The sequence below is a fragment of the Podarcis liolepis genome (assembly GCF_965112155.1).
Source record: "Podarcis liolepis genome assembly, chromosome: W".
Taxonomy (NCBI): domain Eukaryota; kingdom Metazoa; phylum Chordata; class Lepidosauria; order Squamata; family Lacertidae; genus Podarcis; species Podarcis liolepis.
In genome coordinates, this window is record NC_139568.1 from 21,801,034 (window position 1) to 21,822,217 (window position 21,184).

A 21,184-nucleotide genomic window follows, 5' to 3' on the forward strand; every position below is an offset into this window, starting at 1 on the left:
GATGTTGGGGACTACAATTCCCATCATCCCTAGCTAGCAGGACCAGTGGTCAGGGATGGTGGGAATTGTAGTCCTCAAACAGCTAGAGGGCCAAGTTGGGCCACCACTGCTCTAGATCAGGCGTGGCCCAACTTGGCCATCCAGCTGTTTTTGGACTACAACTCGCATCATCCCTAGCTCACAGGACCAGTGGTCAGGGATTATGGGAAAGGTAACAGGAGTTTGCCTATGCCTGCTCTAAGATTCTACTGGACATTTTTTTAAATTTTCATTTCATGTGCCCTGACTGAAGCTTGTGGTTTCCCCTCGTGCCCTGCAGTTTGTCCTCGGACGCCCTCGACGGAAGCTCCAGCAGTGCCAGGCTTTCCTCCGACTCCCTGGCCAAAGGTGCCGTGGCGAAAGCACCTGTTGCGCGATCCGAACCCCCTTCATCTTGATGGATGACCTTTCCCCCAAGTGACAACCCCCTGCCGCTCGCCTGGATGTCCGCCCGTGCCGTCCTTTCGCTATACCCGCCTAAAGAGAAATTGGTGGCATAAAACCCCTGAGGGCATCCGAATTATGAGCGCAGAGTGTGAAATGCCCACGTCAACCTTCCTTCTCGGCAACGTCTCCTGGCGATTTTAATCCTTTTAAGGGATGCGTCAGGTCCCGGCGGTACCTGGCTCACCGGTTTCCCTTTTAATTCTTTTGCCAACATCTGCTCGGTTTTCCTTTTAACTACCAATTATTTTGACAACAACTGCTCGGATCGGGACTTTCAAAGAAAGTGAATCCACATTTCCTCCAGATTCTCGGAAAAGCACCCAATTTATATTCGCGTTAAAAATGTCGGCGAGAAGCCAGTCGCCGTCACTTGTTCCAAAGGTAAGAATGTAGCTGAAATAAACTCTGTTGCTCTATGTCAGGCCTATGCAAATTTGGCCCTCCAGCTGTTTGGGGACTACAACTATCATCATCCCAGACCACTGGTTCTGTTAGCTAGGGATTGTGGGAGTTGTAGTCCCTGAACAGCTGGAGGGCCGAGTTTGCCAATGCCTGGTCTAGATACTTGTTTAGAAAGAATAATTCTCCTTTTAATAGACACATCAGGCCCAATGCTGCCTGGTTTGCCGGTTTTCCTTTTAACTACCTGAAGGAGCGTCCCCACCCCCATCATTCAGCCCAGACGCTGAGATCCAGCACCGAGGGCCTTCTGGCGGTTCCCTCATTGCGAGAAGTGAGGTTACAGGGAACCAGACAGAGGGCCTTCTTGGTAGTGGTGCCCGCCCTGTGGAATACCCTCCCTTCAGATGTGAAGGAAATAAGCAGCTATCTTCTCTTTAAAAGACATCTGAAGGCAGCCCTGTTTAGGGAAGTTTTTAATATTTAATGCTGTATTGTTTTTAACACTTGATTGGAAGCCGCCCAGAGTGGCTGGGGAAACTCAGCCAGATGGGCAGGGTATAAAGAATAAATTATTATTATAAATTATTATTTTGCCAATGTCTGCTCGGATCGTAACTCTTAATTCTCGGAAAAGCTGTTGCGATCGCTTGTTCTGAAGCAGGCACAGGCAAACTCCAGCCCTCTAGATGTTTGGGACTACAACTCCCATCATCCCTAACTAACAGGACCAGGGGTCAGAGACGATGGGAGTTGCAGTCCCCAAACATCTGGAGGGCCAGAGTTTGCCCATGCCTGTTCTGAAGGTAAGAATGGAGTTGAAATAAACTAGATCAGACCTAGGCAAACTCTGCCCTCCAGCTGTTTTGGGACTACAGCTCCCATCATCCCTGACCACTGGTCCTGCTAGCTAGGGATCATGGGAGTTGTAGGCGAAAAACATCTGAAGGTCCGAGACTGAGGAAGCCTGATCTATTCCTTCTCACAAGATCCCATCGGCCTTAACTTCTTTTTTCTTTTTAAAAAAGGAGCAAACAATTTGTAATCTACTGTCTCACACGCTATTTATTATTTATAATTCTATAAAATAAATAAAATAATAATCATAATAGTAGTAGTCTGGTGATTTGTTAGAGTATTTATGAAGCCCTTTCCCCATGTTCTGTGAGTGCTGGCTGGTCTGTATTGATAGGCAACGTTGTCCTATTTGTAGGATTCCGGTTCCAAATGTTTCTTGTCGTCCACATTTGGAAAACTTTGATTTTCTTCCTTCCTTCATTCCGAGAAATAGCACGGAATTTGATGTGAGATTGTGCTCATCTGGCTTGGAAAAAGGAGAAAAAAAGGACATTTGGCTTTTCCCTTCCTGGAATTTTCCTTTGGAAAGCGTTGGTTTGGAATTGGAGTTGTACCTCTTGTTACCCCTATTCCGGTTTTCGCCTGCGGAGAGTTGGTTTCCTCAGCCACCACTGCTCTAGATCAGGCATGGCCCAACTTGGCCCTCCAGCTGTTTGGGGACTACAACGCCGATCATCCCTGACCACTGGTCCTGTTAGCTAGGGATGATGTACATTGTAATCCCAAAACAGCTGGAGGACCAAGTTGAACCATGCCTGCGCCTACTATGGACGAGCTTCCCTGAAGTGCAAATACAGCAGTACCTCCGCTTATGTAACCCTTTGGTTACGTAAACTTCGGGATATGTAAGTGGCAACCCCAGAAGTGTTTTACCGGGTTTTGCAGCTTGCGCAGAAGCGCTCTACCACGCCGCGCACATGCACAGAATGGCACCTCCGGTTGCAAAAACCTCAGAATCCGGCCAGACCTCCAGAACGGATCCTGTCCGCAACCAGAGGTACCGCTGTAATGTATTAGTTTAAATATATATATATATCTGTGTTGCAGATTTAGCAGTCAACAATTCATCCGGTATGGTTGCAAAAGCTTGTCCTCTTTTCTCCTTTTGTAAAAAGGGCGCCAGGGGTCAGCAAACATTTTCAGCAGTGGGCCGGTCCACTGTCCCTGGACCTGGGGGGGGGGGGGGGCTGGACCATATTTTGGGGGGGGGATGAACGAATTCATATGCCCCACAAATCACCCAGAGATGCATTTTAATAAAAGCACTCATGTCAAAACACGCCAATTCCTGGACCGTCCGCTGGCCGGATTGAGAAGGCGATTGGGCCACATTCGGCCCCTGGGCCTTAGGTTGCCTATCCATGCTCTGGGCCATTTCCCCCCCCCCTCCCATTTTCTTAAATCTGAGTCTCCAAAAATAGGGGGCGTTTTATACTGTGGGCCATCTCCTCTCTCCTCCCCCCCCCCCCCCCGGTTTTCTTAAACCTGAGTTTCCAAAAATAGACTGAAAAACATGACAGCTTCCACTGTCAGGCAAGCGGCTTTCTATTCCGCCATCTTGGCGTTTTATCCGTATTTAAATTTGCAATGCTCACAGTCAAATGAACGTTTCAGATAGAACTGCCGGCTCCTATGGCAGCCAAACGCTAAAGTCGACGTGAATTTAAAAACATGCAATTTAAAAAGAAAGCAGAAATGAGATTTTTGCATGGTAGACCTAGGTAGAGAAGTTTCTGCAAATTCCTTCGACCATTTCATGGCTGTCTGTCGAAAAGTGCCTCCGAGCATGCGAGTCTTTCCAGTGAAAACAGAGTTAAAGCATTGCTTTCCAGAAGAAGAAAAAAAGCAATGCAAATCGCCAGATGATTTTTGCACCCAAACGGGAGTCAGAGGCCCACGTTCAGGATGCAAATTTAAAACGCGGTAAGAAAAGGAGAAAAAAGATAAACATCCAGTTGTGTTCTCACTCATGTTCTCAGGATGACCATAGTGATAAGACCTGCAAGAATCAGAGGAAAAAATCCAGTTATTTCAGCTTAACTCGAGAAATAACCCACACCGAGAGGTTTGTTAGGTGTGGGGGGCACGCATGAAATCTTGTTCACCGGGAGCCAGATGCACGTTTGTTAATATTTGTGAAATGTAGTTTGCATAGACAACTGATCTTTGTACAAACGCCGAAATGTCAGGGGGCTCAGATATACTTTCAGTTGCAATCAGGGTGGATTGGATTCAAATCAATTTCAATCACGATTTCAATCACTAGTCAGTAAGACTTGATTTAAATAATATTTTTTTCTACAGAAAGGTTCAGCCTTGCTGCCATCCTCTTCATATTTGATAAGCACAGGAAGGTTTCCTTTTTGGAATAAGTTACAGAAAGGTTCAGCCTTGCTGGCATCCTCCTAATATTGACAACCAGAGGGAGGTTTCCTTTTTGGAACAGTAAAATTTCAGAATCGTTTTTACAGTTCTATCAAAAATGACTGATTTGGTTCTACTATTCGAAATACATTGACAGATAATGATGAAATGTTGGTGAGGTTTCATAAGCTAACTGTTTCTATTTGGACAGCTTTTCTGCTGTACTTAATTGAAAGGAGAGAAAGAATCATTTCCTTCATCACAATTTAAACCATTTATTTAACTAAAGCAATAACATGCTAGCATATGGACCCATGTTTGTTAACTGATGGGGTTGAACGTTTTTTAAAAAACAACTTAAGACTGAGTTTTAGCACACATTAAAAACTTAAAACAAATCCTATTTCCTGATGAATAGCTTTTGGACTATAATGTAACCTAAAAGGAAAACTATAGAAAGATTCTTCCTCCAAAAGCATTTTATTTCAAAAATCCGATTTTTAAAAACTTTTTTAAAAAAACCATTGATCTTTATCCACGCTGGTTGCAATTTTGCTGGCATGGGCCTCACACAGTGACTCGATTATAGGTTGCTTTTTTAAAACGTTTCTATACACATTTTCATTTTTTCACTTGGTCCTGCCCCAAATCACATAATGTAATGACGGCAAAAAGATGCGTACCTAATACGTAAGCTGCTACTAACTTTTGATTCACACTTAAGTGGAGGTAGAGAGGCACAAGGGAACCCCCTTCTCCCAATGTGGGAAGCATGAGAGCCGCAATGCACACGATTCCGAGGAACACGGTGAGCAAACTCGGCCCTGATGAGGCATTTCTGTTTTCTGGAAAAAGGAAAAGGCATTTGACATTATGGAAAGGGGCAGAATTTCTTTCCTTTCTTCCCCCACTCTTTTATTGAATTTAGTAAATAACAAAACTTTTTAAAAAAAATCTTTATTATGTTGCAAAGTAAATAAATCAAAACAAAACCATACATAAAGAAAAATATTCAATAAAATAGAAAGAAAAAAAGAAGAAAAAGAAAAAAGTACAGTTAAAGAATAAAGTATAATATTTCAATACAATAAACACTATTTTACAAAATAATAATAATAATAATAATAATAATTAGACTTCATCACTCTCACATTTCCTTTCACCTTTCATATTTTATCTGTATTTCAGAATTATTTTCCTCTTAATATATCGATTTGTATATATGTATATTTTCCCTTTTCTATTCACGAGGTCATTCTAGACACAGCCAAATTTTTACTTTTGAACCTTGTCTTTCTGAATAGTCATTCAAGCAATTCCATTCCTTCTTGACTGTATTCATTGGCTTTAGTCTTATTATATCCATCAATTTGGCCAGTTCCAAATATTCACATAATTTACATAACCATTCCTCTTTGGCCGGTACCTGGTTACCCTTCCAGTACTTAGCCACCAGAATTTTCGCCGCTGATGTCGCATACAGAAAAAAGTTTTTTCTTTTGGAATACAGTATCACTGTTCAATACTCCCAAAAGATATGTTTCTGGTCTTTTACTATGTGAAGTTCTTAGTAACTTTTTTATTTTTTCATGAATCATGTTCCAGAACTTTCTGATCTCTGGACATGTCCACCACATATGGTAGAAGGTTCCAATCTGTTTTGTGCATCTCCAACACTTATTACCAAGTGATTTGTTCATTTTAGCCAATCTCTCTGGTGCTAAATACCACCTACAGTGCATTTTCAGGTAATTTTCTCTTATTAAATAACATACTGTAAAATTTATATTTTTTTGTCCACAGTTTTTATGAATGGTATAATACAGGCATGTCCAATAGGTAGATCGTGACCTACTTAGACCTGAACCCCCCCAAAACGGGGGTATGTCACTGCCAGTTTTTAACTCTGAGTGGATCACAGTCTCTTGGGAGTTCGCCACCCCGGTATAACAAAAAGTACAAATGACTATCCCAAATAACTATCCCAAAATACAGACGTGCCTTCACACTGGCCAGATTGGATGTGATGCCCTCTGCCGTACTTGAGGGCAGATACCAAAAGATTCCAACTGAGAAACGACTCTGCCCCTGTGCAGATGGCAATCTGGAAACAGTGGCTCATGTTTTCCTGTCCTGTTATGTCCCCTTTATAAAGATCTGAGGAATGAGATCATCACCCCACTCTTACTTACCATCCCAGGCCGCCCATCTGTGGCCACATTGTTTTTTCTTTTATCAGATCAAAATGATCAGACAACAGCAAAGGTTGCTAGGTTTATCAAGGGTGTAATGAGATTAAGGGACACTATCTGAACAATAATCTTGGCCCTTTTTACCTATTGTTGTCTTTTTAATTGTATATATTGCTTGTTTTATGTTGCTATGGCCATTGGCTAATGCGAATAAAGTTTATCTATTTATCTACAAATGAGATCCACTTCATTCCTAAATGTTTCATTTCACCAAACAATCTTGCTTCCCGTCAAATCCACCCTGCCAGAATGGCTAGGACTTCAGGGGTTGGCAGACTTTTCTGGCAGGGGCCAGTCCACTGTCCCTTTACTATATTTTGAAAAATCAATAAAAAAATGAAGAAATTCCTATGCCCCACAAATCACCCAGAGGTGTGTTTGAAAGAAAAAGGCGCATTCTACTCGTGTAAAAACACGCCAATTCCTGGACTGTTCGCTGGCCAGATCAAGAAGGTAATTGGGCTGGATTCAGTCCCCGGGCCGTAGTTTGCGGACCTATGGATTAGAGCAGGGGCCGGCAAAATTTTTTTGCCGCGGCCCGGTCCACCATCCCTAGCAACTTGAGGAGGCAGAGAAGCAGCACTGGGGGGGGGGGGGAGCTGGAAGAAGAGGCGAGGGGGGCAAGTAGTCCTCCCAAGCCCCACCTGCTGCAGTTACCTCCTGGAGGCTGCCACCACTACTGCTGCTGATTCTCGTGAGTAGGCAGAGCGAGCTCGTCCGCTGCACTCTCCAGCCTACAGGAGCAGCAGGGCGGTGGAGTGCGAAAGGGCTGGCTCCGGAGAGGAGCTGCTCAAAATGGCACTCACCCAGCCCCCTTCCTCCTCCTGTAGGCAGGGTGGGGAGAAGCAAGGAGGAGGGAGGGATTTAAATCACTAGTCAGCAAGACTTGATTTAAATCATTTTTTTTACAGAAAGCTTCAACCTTGCTGGCATCCTCTTCATATTGACAACCAGAGGAAGATTTTCCTTTTTTTAAAATCATAAAATCCCTTAGTTTTTTGTTTTTTTGCTTGTTTTTTTACAGAAAGCTTTGACCTTGCCGGCATCCTCTTCATATTGACAACCAGAGGAAGGTTTCCTTTTTGGAATTTGGAGGCACACCATACCATCATTTGCTAGACTAAGCTTGTAAGGTGACTTGATGTTACACCGTCATAGTACTATAAAAGAAGTAATTGCAACAATAAATGATATGCAGTGAGAATGAGAATTTAAAGGACTACAAGGTGCTGGGTGCTGGTGGAGGAGAGTCAAATGGGTATGGTCCTCCATCCTTCCTTTCTTTCTGACCCTTTCCCTTTACTCTCTCTGGTTTTGGGGGGTGAACTGTGTGTACCTTTTTGTCTGTTTGTAAATATGCTTAAATAAAACATTAAAAAGTCAAATGGGTGTGGTACTTGATCCTTCCCCCCCTTCCTGACCCCTTCCCTTTACTCTCTGGTTTTTGTGGTTAAGTGCAGGCTTCCTCAACCTCGGCCCTCCAGATGTTTTGAGACTACAATTCCCATCATCCCTGACCACTGGTCCTGCTGGCTAGGGATGATGGGAGTTGTAGGCCAAAAACATCTGGAGGGCCGAGGTTGAGGAAGCCTGGTTTAAGTGTGTGTACCTTATTAGTAAGTAAAATTTTATTTATACCCCGCCCTCCCCAACCAAGACGAAGCTCAGGCCGGCTAACCTCAAATATCAAATACATGAAAACGCAACCAAATGATTAAAACACAGCTTAAAAATTAGAACCAGGATAAACTTAAATGGCTGCCCATGAATTACAATCATAGGGGTCGGGGACCTCAAGTATTCGTAAGGGCCAGCTATCAGTTTTGGTCCCACATGAGCCGATAAAAGGGCCAAAGAGATAACTTACAGGGTCCCATAGAGGGGGGGGTTTCAAACTGGGCCCGGACCGAAGGGCAGGTGGAACAGCTTCCTCGAGGCCTGGGAACTCCAAGATATTATTATTTGCAGACCCTAAGGTCCTCCACAGGGCATGCCAGGTGAGGTGGTTCCGTAGGTACGAGGGCCCTCGGCTGTATAGGGTAAGGTTACCAGGCGACCCCGTTTCCCGGGGACAGTCCTTGGATTTACAAATCGGTCCCCTGACAAAACCTATCCCCTTCAACTGAAGTTGAAAAGTGTCCCCGGATTCATGGGGGGGGGGGGGAATCCGGTAACGTTAGTATAGGGCTTTAAATTATGGTTACCAGATGTCCCCGTTTCCCGGGGACAGTCTCTGGATTTACAAACCTGTCCCCGGATTTAATGTCCCTGGATTTATATTGTTGTTGATTTATTGGTAGGGAATGAACGTGGTGTGATTGGTTCAATGGCACAAGGCACATCATATGGCTGAAGCTGCCACTGCCACCACCACTGCCAAGGGGGAACTGGGGACGCTCGGCATGTCGACTGGGGGAACTGCTGACACACACACACCCCGCGACCCAAATCAGGCCTGGGGCGAGAGCGCCCGGCCACCCAGCTGACTGCTCAGCGGCGCTCTGGGGCAAGAAATACCCCGGAGTCGACACAGGGAGGAGGAGGAGAAGGAAGAGAAAGAGGAAGGCAAAAAAGGGGAGCCCTGACTTTGCTGCGCCGCCACCGAAGAGGAGAGGTAGGAGAGCACCAGGAGGGTGAGGGCACGTGGCCGAGCCCCGGCCCGAGCCAAGCCTACTCCACAGCGGCTAGCGCAGGCTTCCTCAACCTCGGTCTCCAGCTGTTTTGAGACTACAATTCCCATCATCCATGACCACTGGTCCTGCTAGCTTGGGATGATGGGAATTGTAGTCCCAAAACATCTGGAGGGCCGAGGTTGAGGAAGGCCACACGACAGAGGAGACCACAGAAGAGAAGAGGGTACTTCTTATTTTTTTAAAAAGTAACTTTTCTGTTAATAGCTTTTTTTTCTCTTCAAAAAAAAGTGTCCCTGGATTCTTTGGAAAACCTTACGTGAAAGCAAGCATCTCCAACCTTTGGCCATAGGCCAAAACATCTCAAGGGCCACAGGTTGGGGATGCCTGCTTTAAAGGTGAAAACCAGCACCTAAAACCTGACCTTGTGCTCCACCAGGAGCCAGTGCAGCTGGCATAGTGCTGGGTGGATGTGGTCCTGCGGCGGGGAGTGTTCTGCACCCGCTGGGGTTTCTGGGTCGGCTTCGAGGGCAGCTCCGCGTAGAGCGAGTTATAATAATCGAGCCGGGGGGTGACCGTTGCATGGATCACAGTGGCTAAATCAGGGCGAGGGAGGTAAGGAGCCAACTGCTTAGCTTGGCGGAGATGAAAAAATGCCACCTTTGTTATAGCTGCAACTTGCGCCTCCGTATTGTCTGCTTGTAAATATACTTAAAGAAATAAGAAAAGGCAACTGGAAATTATGTGTGCAACAAAACCGGCAAGAATTCTACTAGCTCGGAAGATGGAAGAAAGCCCAATGGAAAAACAGTGTCAAGAGAAACTCCTGGGATATGCAGCATTAGCCAAATGAACAGATAAATTACACAAAAGGCACAATAAAGACTTTAAAAGAATTTTGAACCATTTACGATATATATGAAGAAACAACACGAAGAGTTGGACTCATTGGCAGGGTTTGAGTAAACATTCACAAGTGTATATAACATGGGTAGTCCAATCGCCTTCTCAATCCAGCCTGCAGACGGTCCAGGAATCAGCATGTTTTGACATGAGTAGAATGTCCTTTTTAAAAAAAATGCATCTCTGGGTTATTTGTGGGGCATAGGAATTTGTTCATTTTTATAAAAAAAAATAGTCTCCAAATATATATATATAGTCTCCAAAATATAGTCTGCCCCCCACAAGGTCTGAGGGACAGTGGGCCGGCCCCGGCAGAAAAAAATAAGACGCAGGATGAAGAAATTGAAAGTAAAACCAAGTGGAAGGATAAGGGAAGTCCAGGGGAGGGGGGCAGGAAAAAATGGGAAATCGTCGGAGAGATATTTCATCAAGGATGTATATATCGCAAAACCAATAAAAACTGTTTAAAGGAAAAAAAGTAAATATGCTTAAATAAAACAATTTTTAGAAAGAAAGAGGCAGGTACCAAATAGCACCAAAAAGCAATGGCGTTCCAAGCACCCAACTACCTGGCTGGCATAAAGCCTGCTCAAAAAAGACGCTCTCTGCCAGGTGCTCCGTGATCCTCTTCTCCTCCTCTTCCTTTGGCTCTTTCGCCACCGGAAGCAGCATGGCGATGACCTCTTTCCTCCCCAACGCTTTCCTCTGGCTCTGCTCGGAGACCAGGAGCCGAAACTTGTCAATCACACCATAGTGGCAAGGTTGGACGTCTCGGTGACGGATCACGCTGTAACGGGAGGAGAGTGTGAATGGCCACATTTCCGTTTTTAACACGTTATTGCTTTTTTTTGTTTTAATGTTTATTAAATTTTCTTTTTTTCCTTTATAACAAGTATCCCCAACCTGTGGCCCTCCAGATGTTTTGGCCTTCAACTCCCATGATCCCTAGCTAACAGGACCAGTGACCAGGGATGATGGGAATTGTAGTCCAAAACATCTGGAGGGCCGAATGTTGGGGCTGCCTGCTTTATAACAACCAAATAAAATTTCTTTATCAAACATATCTTTTCTCAAATTGAGCTTTGCCTTCCTCCCGTTCCCCTCCCTGATTTCCATATGCAATCACTTTTATCTTTGCATTTCTAAATCACCCTATTTACCTTATCTCAGACTTACTCTCAATATGCACAGAGGAAGGTTTCCTTTTGGGAAATGTTCAGGCTTGCTTGCATCCTCTCAATATGGACAAGTGGAGGAAGGTTTCCTTTTGGGAAACATAAAATCACCCATTTCCTACCACCCTTCTGAGAAATACCCCACCCCACCCTCCCACTATATATCAGGGTCTGGGGACTTCTGTTTCAGTGTATTTGAAGAAGAGTACCTGCACATAAAAGCTTAGACCCAGAACAAACTGAGTTGGTCTCTAAGGTGCTACTAGACAATTTTTATTTTTTTATTATTTCAGCTATTTTTGTTCACCTGCATAATCTCCCTTGCTTTTTCCTGCTGGACTAATTGCAGTCGTTCACAGTCGCCCACAGGTTGACCAATCCCATTGAGTTCTACTACCCTTTGTAGAAAAACCCCGCCCCACCCTCCCACTATATATCACGGCCTGGTAATAATAACAACAAATAATAAACTTTGATTTGTATCCCGCCCTCCCCGGCCAAAACCGGGCTCAGGGCAGCTAACATCAAATATGTAACACTGGTATAAAATCAAGCAATAATGAAATTGCCTCCTGAAAACAAGTCAGGATCAAATTAAAATCCAATTACGTAGATGGCTTTCTGCAGGATTAGGGTTGGGAACAGTAAACGCTCATCAGGCCCAACTATTTGCGCTGCTCTTATATGGGCCTGGGAGGCCTCTTTTCATACTAGTCCTTATACAGACTTCAGTTTCCGTGTATCTGAAGAAGTGCACATGCACACGAAAGCTCAGACCCAGCACAAACTTCATTGGTCTCTACGTTCCTCCTGGACCATTTTTCTTTATTTTCCCCACCCTGAGATGTCTTGATAAGGGTGGACTATACATCTAATAAAGGGAAGATCGGCCTCTGGAAGGCAGGTTAGTGGTTGCTATTCATTACAAGCCAACAAACCCAAAACCAGCTTTTTACTCACATGTCAAAGCAGCACTGAGGCTTCACCGCACCCACTGCATCGACCACAATGTATTTATTTGGGGTTGTGCAAAGAACTGAAAGAAAAGAAAAAGGGCCGTCATTCGATGTCAGCCAATTGCCAGGAACTGGCACAGAAGCGAAGCTCAACATCAGGCACAGGCAAACTCTGGCCCTCCAGTTGTTTTGGGACTACAACTCCCATCATCCCTAGCTAATGGGATCAGTGGTCAGGGGTGGTGGAAATTGTAGCCCCAAACATCTGGAGGGACAGAGTTTGCCTATGACTGCTCTACATTTTTTCGTCATTTACTTCACCTACCGCAGGGATGGCCCAACTCGCCCCCCCAGCTGCTTTGGACTACAATTCCCATCATCCCTGACCACTTTTTTAGTAAAGAATTTATTGAACAAGCAAAGTCTTAAAATACATGCAATGCCAGCAAACAAACATAAAAATTATTGAGAGTATACATACAAAGTAACAAAAATAAAGGAAAAAGAGAGGGAGAGGGGGAAAAGAAAAGAAAAAAGAAAAGAAGAATAAACGAATAGAGTAAAAAACATAGTAATAGCTCATATTTTAGTCAGCAAAGAAAAGAAACTTCCAACTATACCCATGGTACTAATTTTCAAATAAACTATTATTTACAGTTACACAAGTTGTTTTTCGTTAACTGTTGGGGAAACGCTGAAGACCATTGTAATTTCAAGGAGCTAGATGACATGCCTCTTTCCCTTTACATTCCTGGTTTTAAATTTGCCGATTCATGCTGGTATAACTTGTTTTCCACACACCTGTGTCAGGAGTTTCCTGGGTCTCCTGTGTTCTAGGTGCTGATTGGCTAGTGGGGAGGATACCCAATTGCAGTGAATTGGGTTGGAGACGCTCAGCTGCTCCGCATTCCTGTTGAGTCACAACCCGTGTCCCAGGCTGATCATGAGTGATCCCTGCTAACCAGGTGCAGTCAATCAAATTTGGCTATAAAAGCTGTAGGTTGAAGGGGCTCACAGAGCTTCTTCACAGATTGAGGTACCAGATACTGTTGGCTGGGGTCTCTCTTGCTGCTCTACCTGGAGCTCCAGGCAGCTGAAGGGAAGATTGTGTGTGACTTCTGTCAGATATGCTGTAATTTGTGTTTTGTATGCCTGCTGCTATCTGTTAACCTTATGCAAATAAAGCATTACTTATTCTTCATCCACTGGTGTGTTTATTGGCTCCAGATCTAGAAAGAACCCTGCCCTTGGCAGAACATTAACTTAATTTAACTTTATCTAACGTGTACTTTGTATTACAACGCTCATTCAATATCCTCCAGAAAACGTTTACTATTGCAGTACCCTTTGAGATATTACTTATTAACCAATCCTTATTTACTTCTTGTTTTGTATTTCCTCTTCCTGACCCCGTTCTCCTTGCTAGTTGTAAATACTCTTATCAATTTGGCTTGCCATTCAGTCTTTGTTTTTTTTAATAAAAATTTTATTGGGTTTTCACAATTTATATAAACACACACAATACACACTACAAATACAAACATACAAACACAAAAACACACATATATAATTTCAAATCCTTAATTTCTTAACCACTTTCCCTGACTTCCCCACACCTCCCCTTCTTGCATCCCAATTCCAATAGTTAACTCAGCAAGTTCTTATCTCCAACTTTTACCTTATTAATATTTTACTTAATTCTTCTTAATTAACCAAATTTAACTTATAATCCTCAATTAAACCACAATACCCATCATTTACGTCCTTTTCTAAGGTCGACCCAAATTCCCTTCCACAAATTTCCCAATTTTTTATATTAATTACAAAACATGATAACCGAATGCAACATATAATTATACCCAAAACTTTCGCCCCCCCCTCTCCCGGTTTCGATCCCCAAAAAATATCCATCAGTCTATCAGTTCTCAGCCTGGGTCCCTCACGTCCGAGGCCCTCAATTCTCTCTCAGTCCCTCTCTGCCGGTTTTGTTGGTAGTCCTTTATGTTGGACATCGAGTCTCGGAGAAGCTCTGTCCCAATAGGGTCTATGTTTCTTCCAACCAGACCTCCATATTCAAAAGTGGAGCCCAATTTATGTTTCTTATTCCTTTTAAGTCCAAATGTCCCAAATGTCCCAAAAGCTCCAACTTTCGTCATCAAATTTGTAATCCATAGGTCTTCTGATCTCCCCGTGGGGAGATCTCTCCAATCTTCATTCTCAAATTCAAACCAAATTCTCATCATCCAGATCTTGATTTCCTTGTAATCCATTTTTACAGGCCTCTGGTCGTCCTTTTTCACCTGCAGCATTTCAGCTCCTCCTTCCCACTCCTCTGAATCAGCACATATCTCTTCTTGTTCAGCTGCAAAATCTTCTTGAGTCAAGTCCTCGGCACAATCAACAAGTTTATTTACTTCAAAATTCAAGGTCGTTACGTCTGTAGCCAAAGCTTCACTCTGGTCTTGTAATTTTCCCAAGAGAAAGAACATTCTATCCAGCTCAGCTTGTATTTTTCCATCTGCAGCCATTGTAATGTCTCAGAACCCCCTCTAGAGGGATTCTAGTTACTTAGTATTCTTTCTCCAACAATCAAGTTACTTTGTTTTTATTTCTTCTTTATTTTCAACAACTTAAAGTCAACTGTATCAAAATTAGCCAGCAGAAATAACAAAAGGCAAATTTTCTAGCTTTGACAGCTCGTTTGACAGCTGTCAAACTCTTTATATCTCCTCAACAGGCTCTCTCACGGATCGCTCCTGGATCCCGGGGGGTTGCACGTCAGCTCCTAAAAATCAGTTCTTATCCTCCAGCAAAATACTTCTAATGCCAAATCGTGAAATTAATAGCTTTTATCTCACAAAGAGAGAAATGGTCTCTCGACCTTAGTTATCCAATTCTTGCTTTAAATTGTCTGCAGGACGGGGGGGGGGCGGACTTCCTTTTAACACCTCCCCCGATCGTACCGAATTCAAGAAAAATAGATTTTTAAGTCCAATTTCCGTACTACTCACGGGTTGTTACTTTTGTAATCCAAATGTTCAAAGGAAGAAGTCAGCGCTCTCTGGCCATGGCTTGCGGCTTCACTCCGTAGAAGAAGCGGTCTACTCTCAGCACCACGCCACTCTCCGTCCCCCACTCCAAAGCCTTTAAAAAGGCTTCTTCGCGGGTCGGGGGGCGCAAATGGTGCCCGCCAAGTCACCAAGTCCACAGGCTTCAGCGCCTGTGGTTTCTGAGGGTCCCCGCGTCGTCGCCGCGGCAGGACCCGTCTTCCATGGAGCCGATTCCCTCCGGAGCTCGCGCTAACCCGGAAGTCCTGCCATTCAGTCTTAACCTTTTCGCGCTAACCCGGAAGTCCTGCCATTCAGTCTTTGAGGGGACATCATCCCTGACCACTGGCCCTGTGAGCTAGGGATGATGGGAGTTGTTGTCCCAAAACAGCTGGAAGGCCAAGTTGGGCCATGCCTGATCTAGAGTTCCAAGTTATTGTAACCCACCCAGGGACTTTCAGGCAAAAGGCAGGTCAGAAAGTGAATAAAAGGAAGTTGAGGCAATCCCTCCTCCCCAAGCAAGCCCTTCAATTGAATTGTACCTGAGACGCACCTTTGAATTTTAAGGCAAATTCATAGGGGTTATAGAGAGTCAACACCTGTTTGTGGATCGACTGGTCGTCCGCGTAAAAGATAAGCTCCGTGGGGAACAGGAATACGGGAAGGGTTCCTTCCACTAACTCTGGCTGCCGTTTTTGCTGCTGCATTGGCCCCAAGTCGTCCTCCCTGCTGCGCCTTCTGCTCACAGGACCACTTCGTCTCCCCAAACGTCTTGTCAGAGCAATTTAGGAATCCGAAAGCATTTTGGCAAACCTATAGGCAGAAAAACAACAACGGTAAAGGTCAAAGGCTCTGGTTCGCATACTTTGGCAGCCAGGTGGATATATATTAATATATAGCAAGCTTCCTAAACCTTGGCCCTCCAGATGTTTTGAGATTACAATTCCCATCATCCCTGACAACTGGTCCTGCTAGCTAGGGATCATGGGAGTTGTAGGCCAAAAACATCTGGAGGGCTGAGTTTGAGGAAGCCTGATATATAGAAACAATCATAATATTGTTCATAGTTGTTTCAAATGGAGGACTTCTTGTTTCACAGCTCGTACTCTTGGCCACTATATTCCATACCGCTATTAATAAAATTTGGCCCTCCAGCTGTTTTGGGACTACAACTCCCATCATCCCTAGCCAACAGCACCAGTGGCCAGGGATGATGGGCATTGTAGTCCCAAAAAAGCTAAGAGGGGGTCATCCCTGACACAACTCCGGGTACTCCGCCACGGGAGAAGGAGGCGCTGCCCACCACTGCCCGGGACCCCCAAGGCGAGAGAGAGTGACCGCCAAAGGCATGACGACAACGACGACCCCCCCAAAAAAACCAGCGAGGGTCGCCTGCTTCTTCGAGAGCCATTTCCCCCAGGAAGCCCCCCCCAACGGCCCAAGACCCCCGATCGCTGCCCCCCCTCAAGCCCGAGGAGACCCGCTTTTGTTTCGGGGTCGGGTCACCTCGCAGCTGTTTCGGGACTACAACTTCCATCAAGGAGCAAGAGGTGAGGGGTAGTGGGAATGGTAGTCCCCAAACAGGCCCCTCAGCGGGAAGGAAACCCCTGAGGGTATTCCTGGGGGGCGGCAGACCCCCGCTCCCTGCCCTCACTCACCCCTCGGGCAGACCCGCCGCTGCTGCCTCTGGGCTCTTTCGGTCACCAAGCGCCGCCTCTCCGCCTCTCTCCCTCGGCTCAGCAGACGGGCCCGCCCATTTCCCTGCCCCTTTTTGTGTCACCAGTCGATTGGGCTGCCGGGAATGTGAAGCGGGAGGCGGGAAAAGGGCGCGAGAGGCGGTGCCTCTTCTCGACATCCTTGGGCGGCAGGGGGCGGGGCGGTGGGTGGGGCTTCCCCGACGCGTGCACAGAGAGGAGGGCCTCGCTCGGGCCGCCCATCGTCGCTTGCTGCGGTGATGGGAACAAGGGTTGTTGTTTCTGTGGAGGCTGCGGATGTGCGTTTCCCTCGCCTGGCCCGTCCAGAAAGAGGGTCGTCCTCTCCCCGCCTCTCACGATATGTAGTGAAAAATGACAATAAACAATGCGCGCGCACACACACACACAGAATCGCAGGTTGGCTGGCGAATGGTGGCCGTCCAGCTGTTTTGGGACTACAACTGCCTTCATCACTAGCTCACAGGAGGGTCTGGGTTAAAGGCGGATCTAGACGGATCCTCATGGATCCTCCCCTTTTTTAAAAGTAACCCCAACAAATGCAGTGTCAAATCACACCTGGAAGGCACGCCTACAAACTGGACTATAAAAACGTGGATCCAACACTTTGCCGCGCTGCAGCAGCACAAAAACATGGATCCGAGGCATGGATCCTCATGAATTCATATGATTTTTATATTGAAACAAAATAAAAACACCATGATACTGTAGACCACTTCTTAGTCTGTAGGCAGAACCAAAAAAATCACGCATCCACTGTTTCGTGGTGCCGCAATGGCGCAAAAACATGGTTACAAAACACGGATCCTCATGGATCCTCATGATTTCTGCACTAGATCAGCCCAAAGTCACCATCATTTCAAATATCATGGCCATGGGCACAGCATCCACCACAAAAATGACGGATCCACGACTTCCTGGCGACACCGTAGCCCAAAAACGTGGTTTTGAAGCACGGATCCTCATGGGTCCTCATGATTTTTGCACTAGATCAGCCCAAAGTCACCATCGGATCAAACATCATGGCCATGGGCACAGCATCCACCACAAAAAATCACGGATCCATGGCTTCCTGGCCACTCCATGGCCCAAAAACGTGGTTTTGAAGCACGGATCCTCATGAATCCTCACGCTTTTTCCATTGGGCCACCCCAAACTCACCGTCAAATCACACATCATGTCCTGAGGTACCGCCTGCACCACAAAAAAGTAGGATCCACGGCTTCCTGGTCGTACCGTGGCCCCAAAACGTGGTTTTGAAGCACGGATCCTCATGGATCCTCATGCTTTTTGCATTGGGCCAACCCAAACGCATTGTCAAATCACATGTTATAGCCAGGGGCACAGCCTGCACCACAAAAACCTCAGATCCACGGCTTCCTGGCCACTCCGTGGTCCAAAAACATGGTTTTGAAGCATGGATCCTCATGATTTTTGCATTGGGCCACCCCTAAATCACCATCAAATCACACATCATAGCCAGGGGCACATCCTGCAACACAAAAAACTCAGATCCATGGCTTCCTGGTCGTACCGTGGAACAAAAACGTGGATCCTTATGGATCCTCACCACAAAAATCATGAGCTGCACTACAAAAATCACAAAAATGCCCTTACCTGCACTGTTAATGTCTCCACTGGAAAATTATTATTAGAGCCGAAAAGAGAATATATGACTATATATAGTACCAAGATATGGTTCATATTCAAGAACAGATCAAATACATGCCAAAGTATTAAAGAGGAGAAAAAATATGAAACTGCTTACATACTGTCAACTAATATCGAGATTCAAGGAAGACTGTATGGCAAACATTTTTTAAAAAATTATTTTTATTGAGATTTTCAGTTAAACAGAAAACAGAAAACAAACCAGAACAAACAATAAAAAACTGAAACAAACACTCTTAACAATCGTTCTTTGGTACCATCATCTTATTTACATTGCGTTGGATCACGCCTCGACTTCCTTCCTATCCCGTTGCGGTTTTCTTGGTATACTTCTACTCTTACAGTTTCTGTTCCAATTATGTACACGTCACAAGGTTTACGTTAAGCCTACTGTAGTTTTTAAATTTCTACAATTACTTTCAGTATATGTCACAAATTTACTCCATTCATCAATAAACTTTGTACCTTCTTGGTGTCTAATTTTATGTGTCATTCTTGCTAATTCTGTGTATTCAAATAATTTTACTTGCCAATCCATAACCGTAGGGATCTCTGCTGATTTCCATTTGTGAGCTATCAATACCCTGGCCGCCACCGTCGCATATTGAAACAATCTCTGATCTTCCTTTTTAATTTCGTCACCTATTATTCCTAACAAAAATGCCTCCGGTTTTTTTGAAAATGTATATCTGAAAATTTTCTTTAATTCGTTATATATAAGCTCCCAATTTTTTTTTCATTTCCTCACAAACCCACCACATATGGTAAAGATCCCCATCCTTCTGCTTACATTTCCAGCAAGTGTTTCCAATTTTATACATTTTCCCCAATTTTACCAGTGTGATGTACCATCAGTACATCATTTTCTCCAGGTTTCCCCTTAATGTGACGCATGCCGTGAACTTCATTCCTTTATTCCATAGCCTCACCCACTTGTCGTACTCTATGTTATATCCAAAATCAATTGCCCATTTTACCATCACCTCCTTTATCAACTCATCTTTTGTATCCCATTCTAACAAAAAATTATACATCTTAGATAAAAGTTTGGTTTTTCCTTCTAGAATTTCTATCTGACATTTAGATTTTTTCTCATTCATCCCCAATTTTTTCTCTTCATTCCAAAGTGCATTTATCTGGTGGTCTTGTAGCCAACCTGCCAATCTATCTTTCAATTCCTCATAAGTTCTAATCTTCCAACCTTTTTCTGTTTTTACCAATAAATCTTCATATGTTAACCTTTCCCCCTCCATGTTCAATTTTTTTATTGTTAAAATATCTACCGGGGATAACCACCAATGGGGTGTTTCTTTCTAGAAGTTTTTTGTTTTTCTCCCAAACTTCGTACAGGGCTCCTCTAAAAATATGATTTGAAAAACCTTTGTGAACCTTTTCTTTGTTGAGCCACAAGTAAGCATGCCAGCCATATCTATTATTAAAGTCTTCAAAGTCCAACAAGTCCGAATTTTCTAAAACAATCCACTCTTTAAGCCAACATAAACAAGAAGCTTCATAGTATAATCTTAGATTTGGCACTCTTTCGCTCCGGTCCGTAAGTAGTTGGTATTTAATTCTCGGCCTCTTTCCCTGCCATATGAATTTTGAAAGATTTTTTTGCCATTCCTTAAATATCGAAGGCCCCCTGATTATCGGAATAGTCTGAAATAGGAACAACATTTTTGGGAGAATATTCATCTTGATTGCCGCCTGCAATGGTTCTAGGGGTTGCTCGTGCATAAATCGGCGCCACACCTGGCTGAGTTGCCTGAGTGAACCCTTTCTGTCTGGACAGCCACTCGCCCGTGGGTGTCTCAATCGCTGGCAGAATCCGTCAGTGGGCGTTTCTTGAACTTCTTACAGCAAAGAAGCTCTTTGACGCCTAGTCTCCACCTAGTCTCCCTGCGCGGAAGCCTTCTGCGCAGGGAGGGTGTGGGCAGCGGAGGACCCGTTCTCTCCCCGCTGGTCCCCGGCGAGGAGTCATGGAGCCACCTCGCCGATTCCCCCATCTGCCCCCGTTTTCCACTGGTGCTACGCTGATTTCCTTCCCCAGAAGATGTGCTGCTTCTCCCCCCCCCCGGGACGCTCTCCGGAATCCCTCTGGAGCCCTCCCTCTCCCTCTGGCTCCGATGGCAGTTCCCTGACATCCACCTCCTCCCCAGGACCCCCTCCACCCCCGGCGCGATTTTCCGACACAACCTCGTCTCTTTCCTCGGCTGACGATGCGGGGAATCCCCTGAAGGAGCTGTCACCATCCTCTGAGGATTCAAAAGCAGCCTCCCACCCGCTCCGATCTCTCCCCGCAGGGTGGACCTCCCAGTCTGATGCTTCTCCCTCTGACACCTCTCCTCCCTCCTCTTCGGAGGCAGGGAAACCCACAAAGTTCCCTTCATCGTCTGTGGTTCCAAATTCTTCCTCCCAGAATCTCGCTAGTGGTTTGGGCTTATCCGGGAACAAACTGTGGAATTCTTCCACCAGATACCCGTCATTGATTGACTCAGCAGGGACCCACGTGTTTTCTGACCTGGGTTCTCCCTCCCAAGCTACCAAGTACTCCACCTGGCGACCTTGCCACCTTGAATCGAGTATTTCCGTGGCTTGGTTGCGGTGTTCCCTCTCCTCTACTCGCGGGTGGGTGGTGACTCCTCCCTCCCGCCCTGGAAATTCCTGACCCTCCCTGTACGGTGTGAGTAGGGACCTATGGAACACCGGATGTATCTTCATGCTGTCCGGC

General features: G+C 45.2%; 2 protein-coding genes and 1 long non-coding RNA gene across 9 annotated transcripts in view; 1 reads left to right on the top strand and 2 right to left on the bottom strand.

The window, feature by feature from the left end:
* LOC310697725 overlaps positions 1-21,184 on the bottom strand; it is a 951,570-nt gene that overhangs the window by 421,776 nt on the left and 508,610 nt on the right. The gene's annotated exons all lie outside the window — the stretch shown is intronic.
* The window catches only part of LOC310697691 (P2R1A-PPP2R2A-interacting phosphatase regulator 1-like), a 456,471-nt gene that overhangs the window by 42,468 nt on the left and 392,819 nt on the right, over positions 1-21,184 (top strand). For 2 of the 7 annotated variants that reach the window (XM_083484388.1, XM_083484391.1), the window contains 2 exons: positions 293-867; positions 7,384-7,744. The exons of 1 other annotated variant lie outside the window; for it this stretch is intronic. In XM_083484388.1, coding sequence (XP_083340514.1) covers positions 293-437 — 145 coding nt within the window. In that variant the 3' untranslated portion in view covers positions 438-867; positions 7,384-7,744. Of the gene's footprint in view, positions 1-292; positions 868-1,083; positions 1,730-7,270; positions 7,323-7,383; positions 7,745-21,184 lie in introns of those variants that run through there. 4 more of the 7 variants (XM_083484390.1, XM_083484392.1, XM_083484389.1 and 1 more) reach the window with 3 other exon arrangements.
* Positions 3,230-15,886, bottom strand: LOC310697699 (motile sperm domain-containing protein 1-like). The gene is made up of 5 exons (XM_083484402.1): positions 15,624-15,886; positions 12,028-12,103; positions 10,462-10,679; positions 4,791-4,952; positions 3,230-3,742 (listed from the first exon to the last, which is right to left on the bottom strand). Exons 1-5 carry the CDS (start codon positions 15,775-15,777, stop codon positions 3,711-3,713), a joined length of 642 nt encoding a protein of 213 aa, XP_083340528.1. The 5' UTR covers positions 15,778-15,886; the 3' UTR covers positions 3,230-3,710.

Bases quoted from the DNA above. Each gene is read 5' to 3' on its own strand.
- LOC310697699 (XM_083484402.1), bottom strand. From the start codon at position 15,777: ATGCAGCAGCAAAAACGGCAGCCAGAGTTAGTGGAAGGAACCCTTCCC. The intron at 10,680-12,027 runs GTGAGTAAAAAG...CTCCCGTTACAG, and splicing joins CCTCAGTGCTGCTTTGACAT to CGTGATCCGTCACCGAGACG. The intron at 4,953-10,461 runs GTAGTTGGGTGC...TCCTTTTTCCAG, and splicing joins GCAGGCTTTATGCCAGCCAG to AAAACAGAAATGCCTCATCA.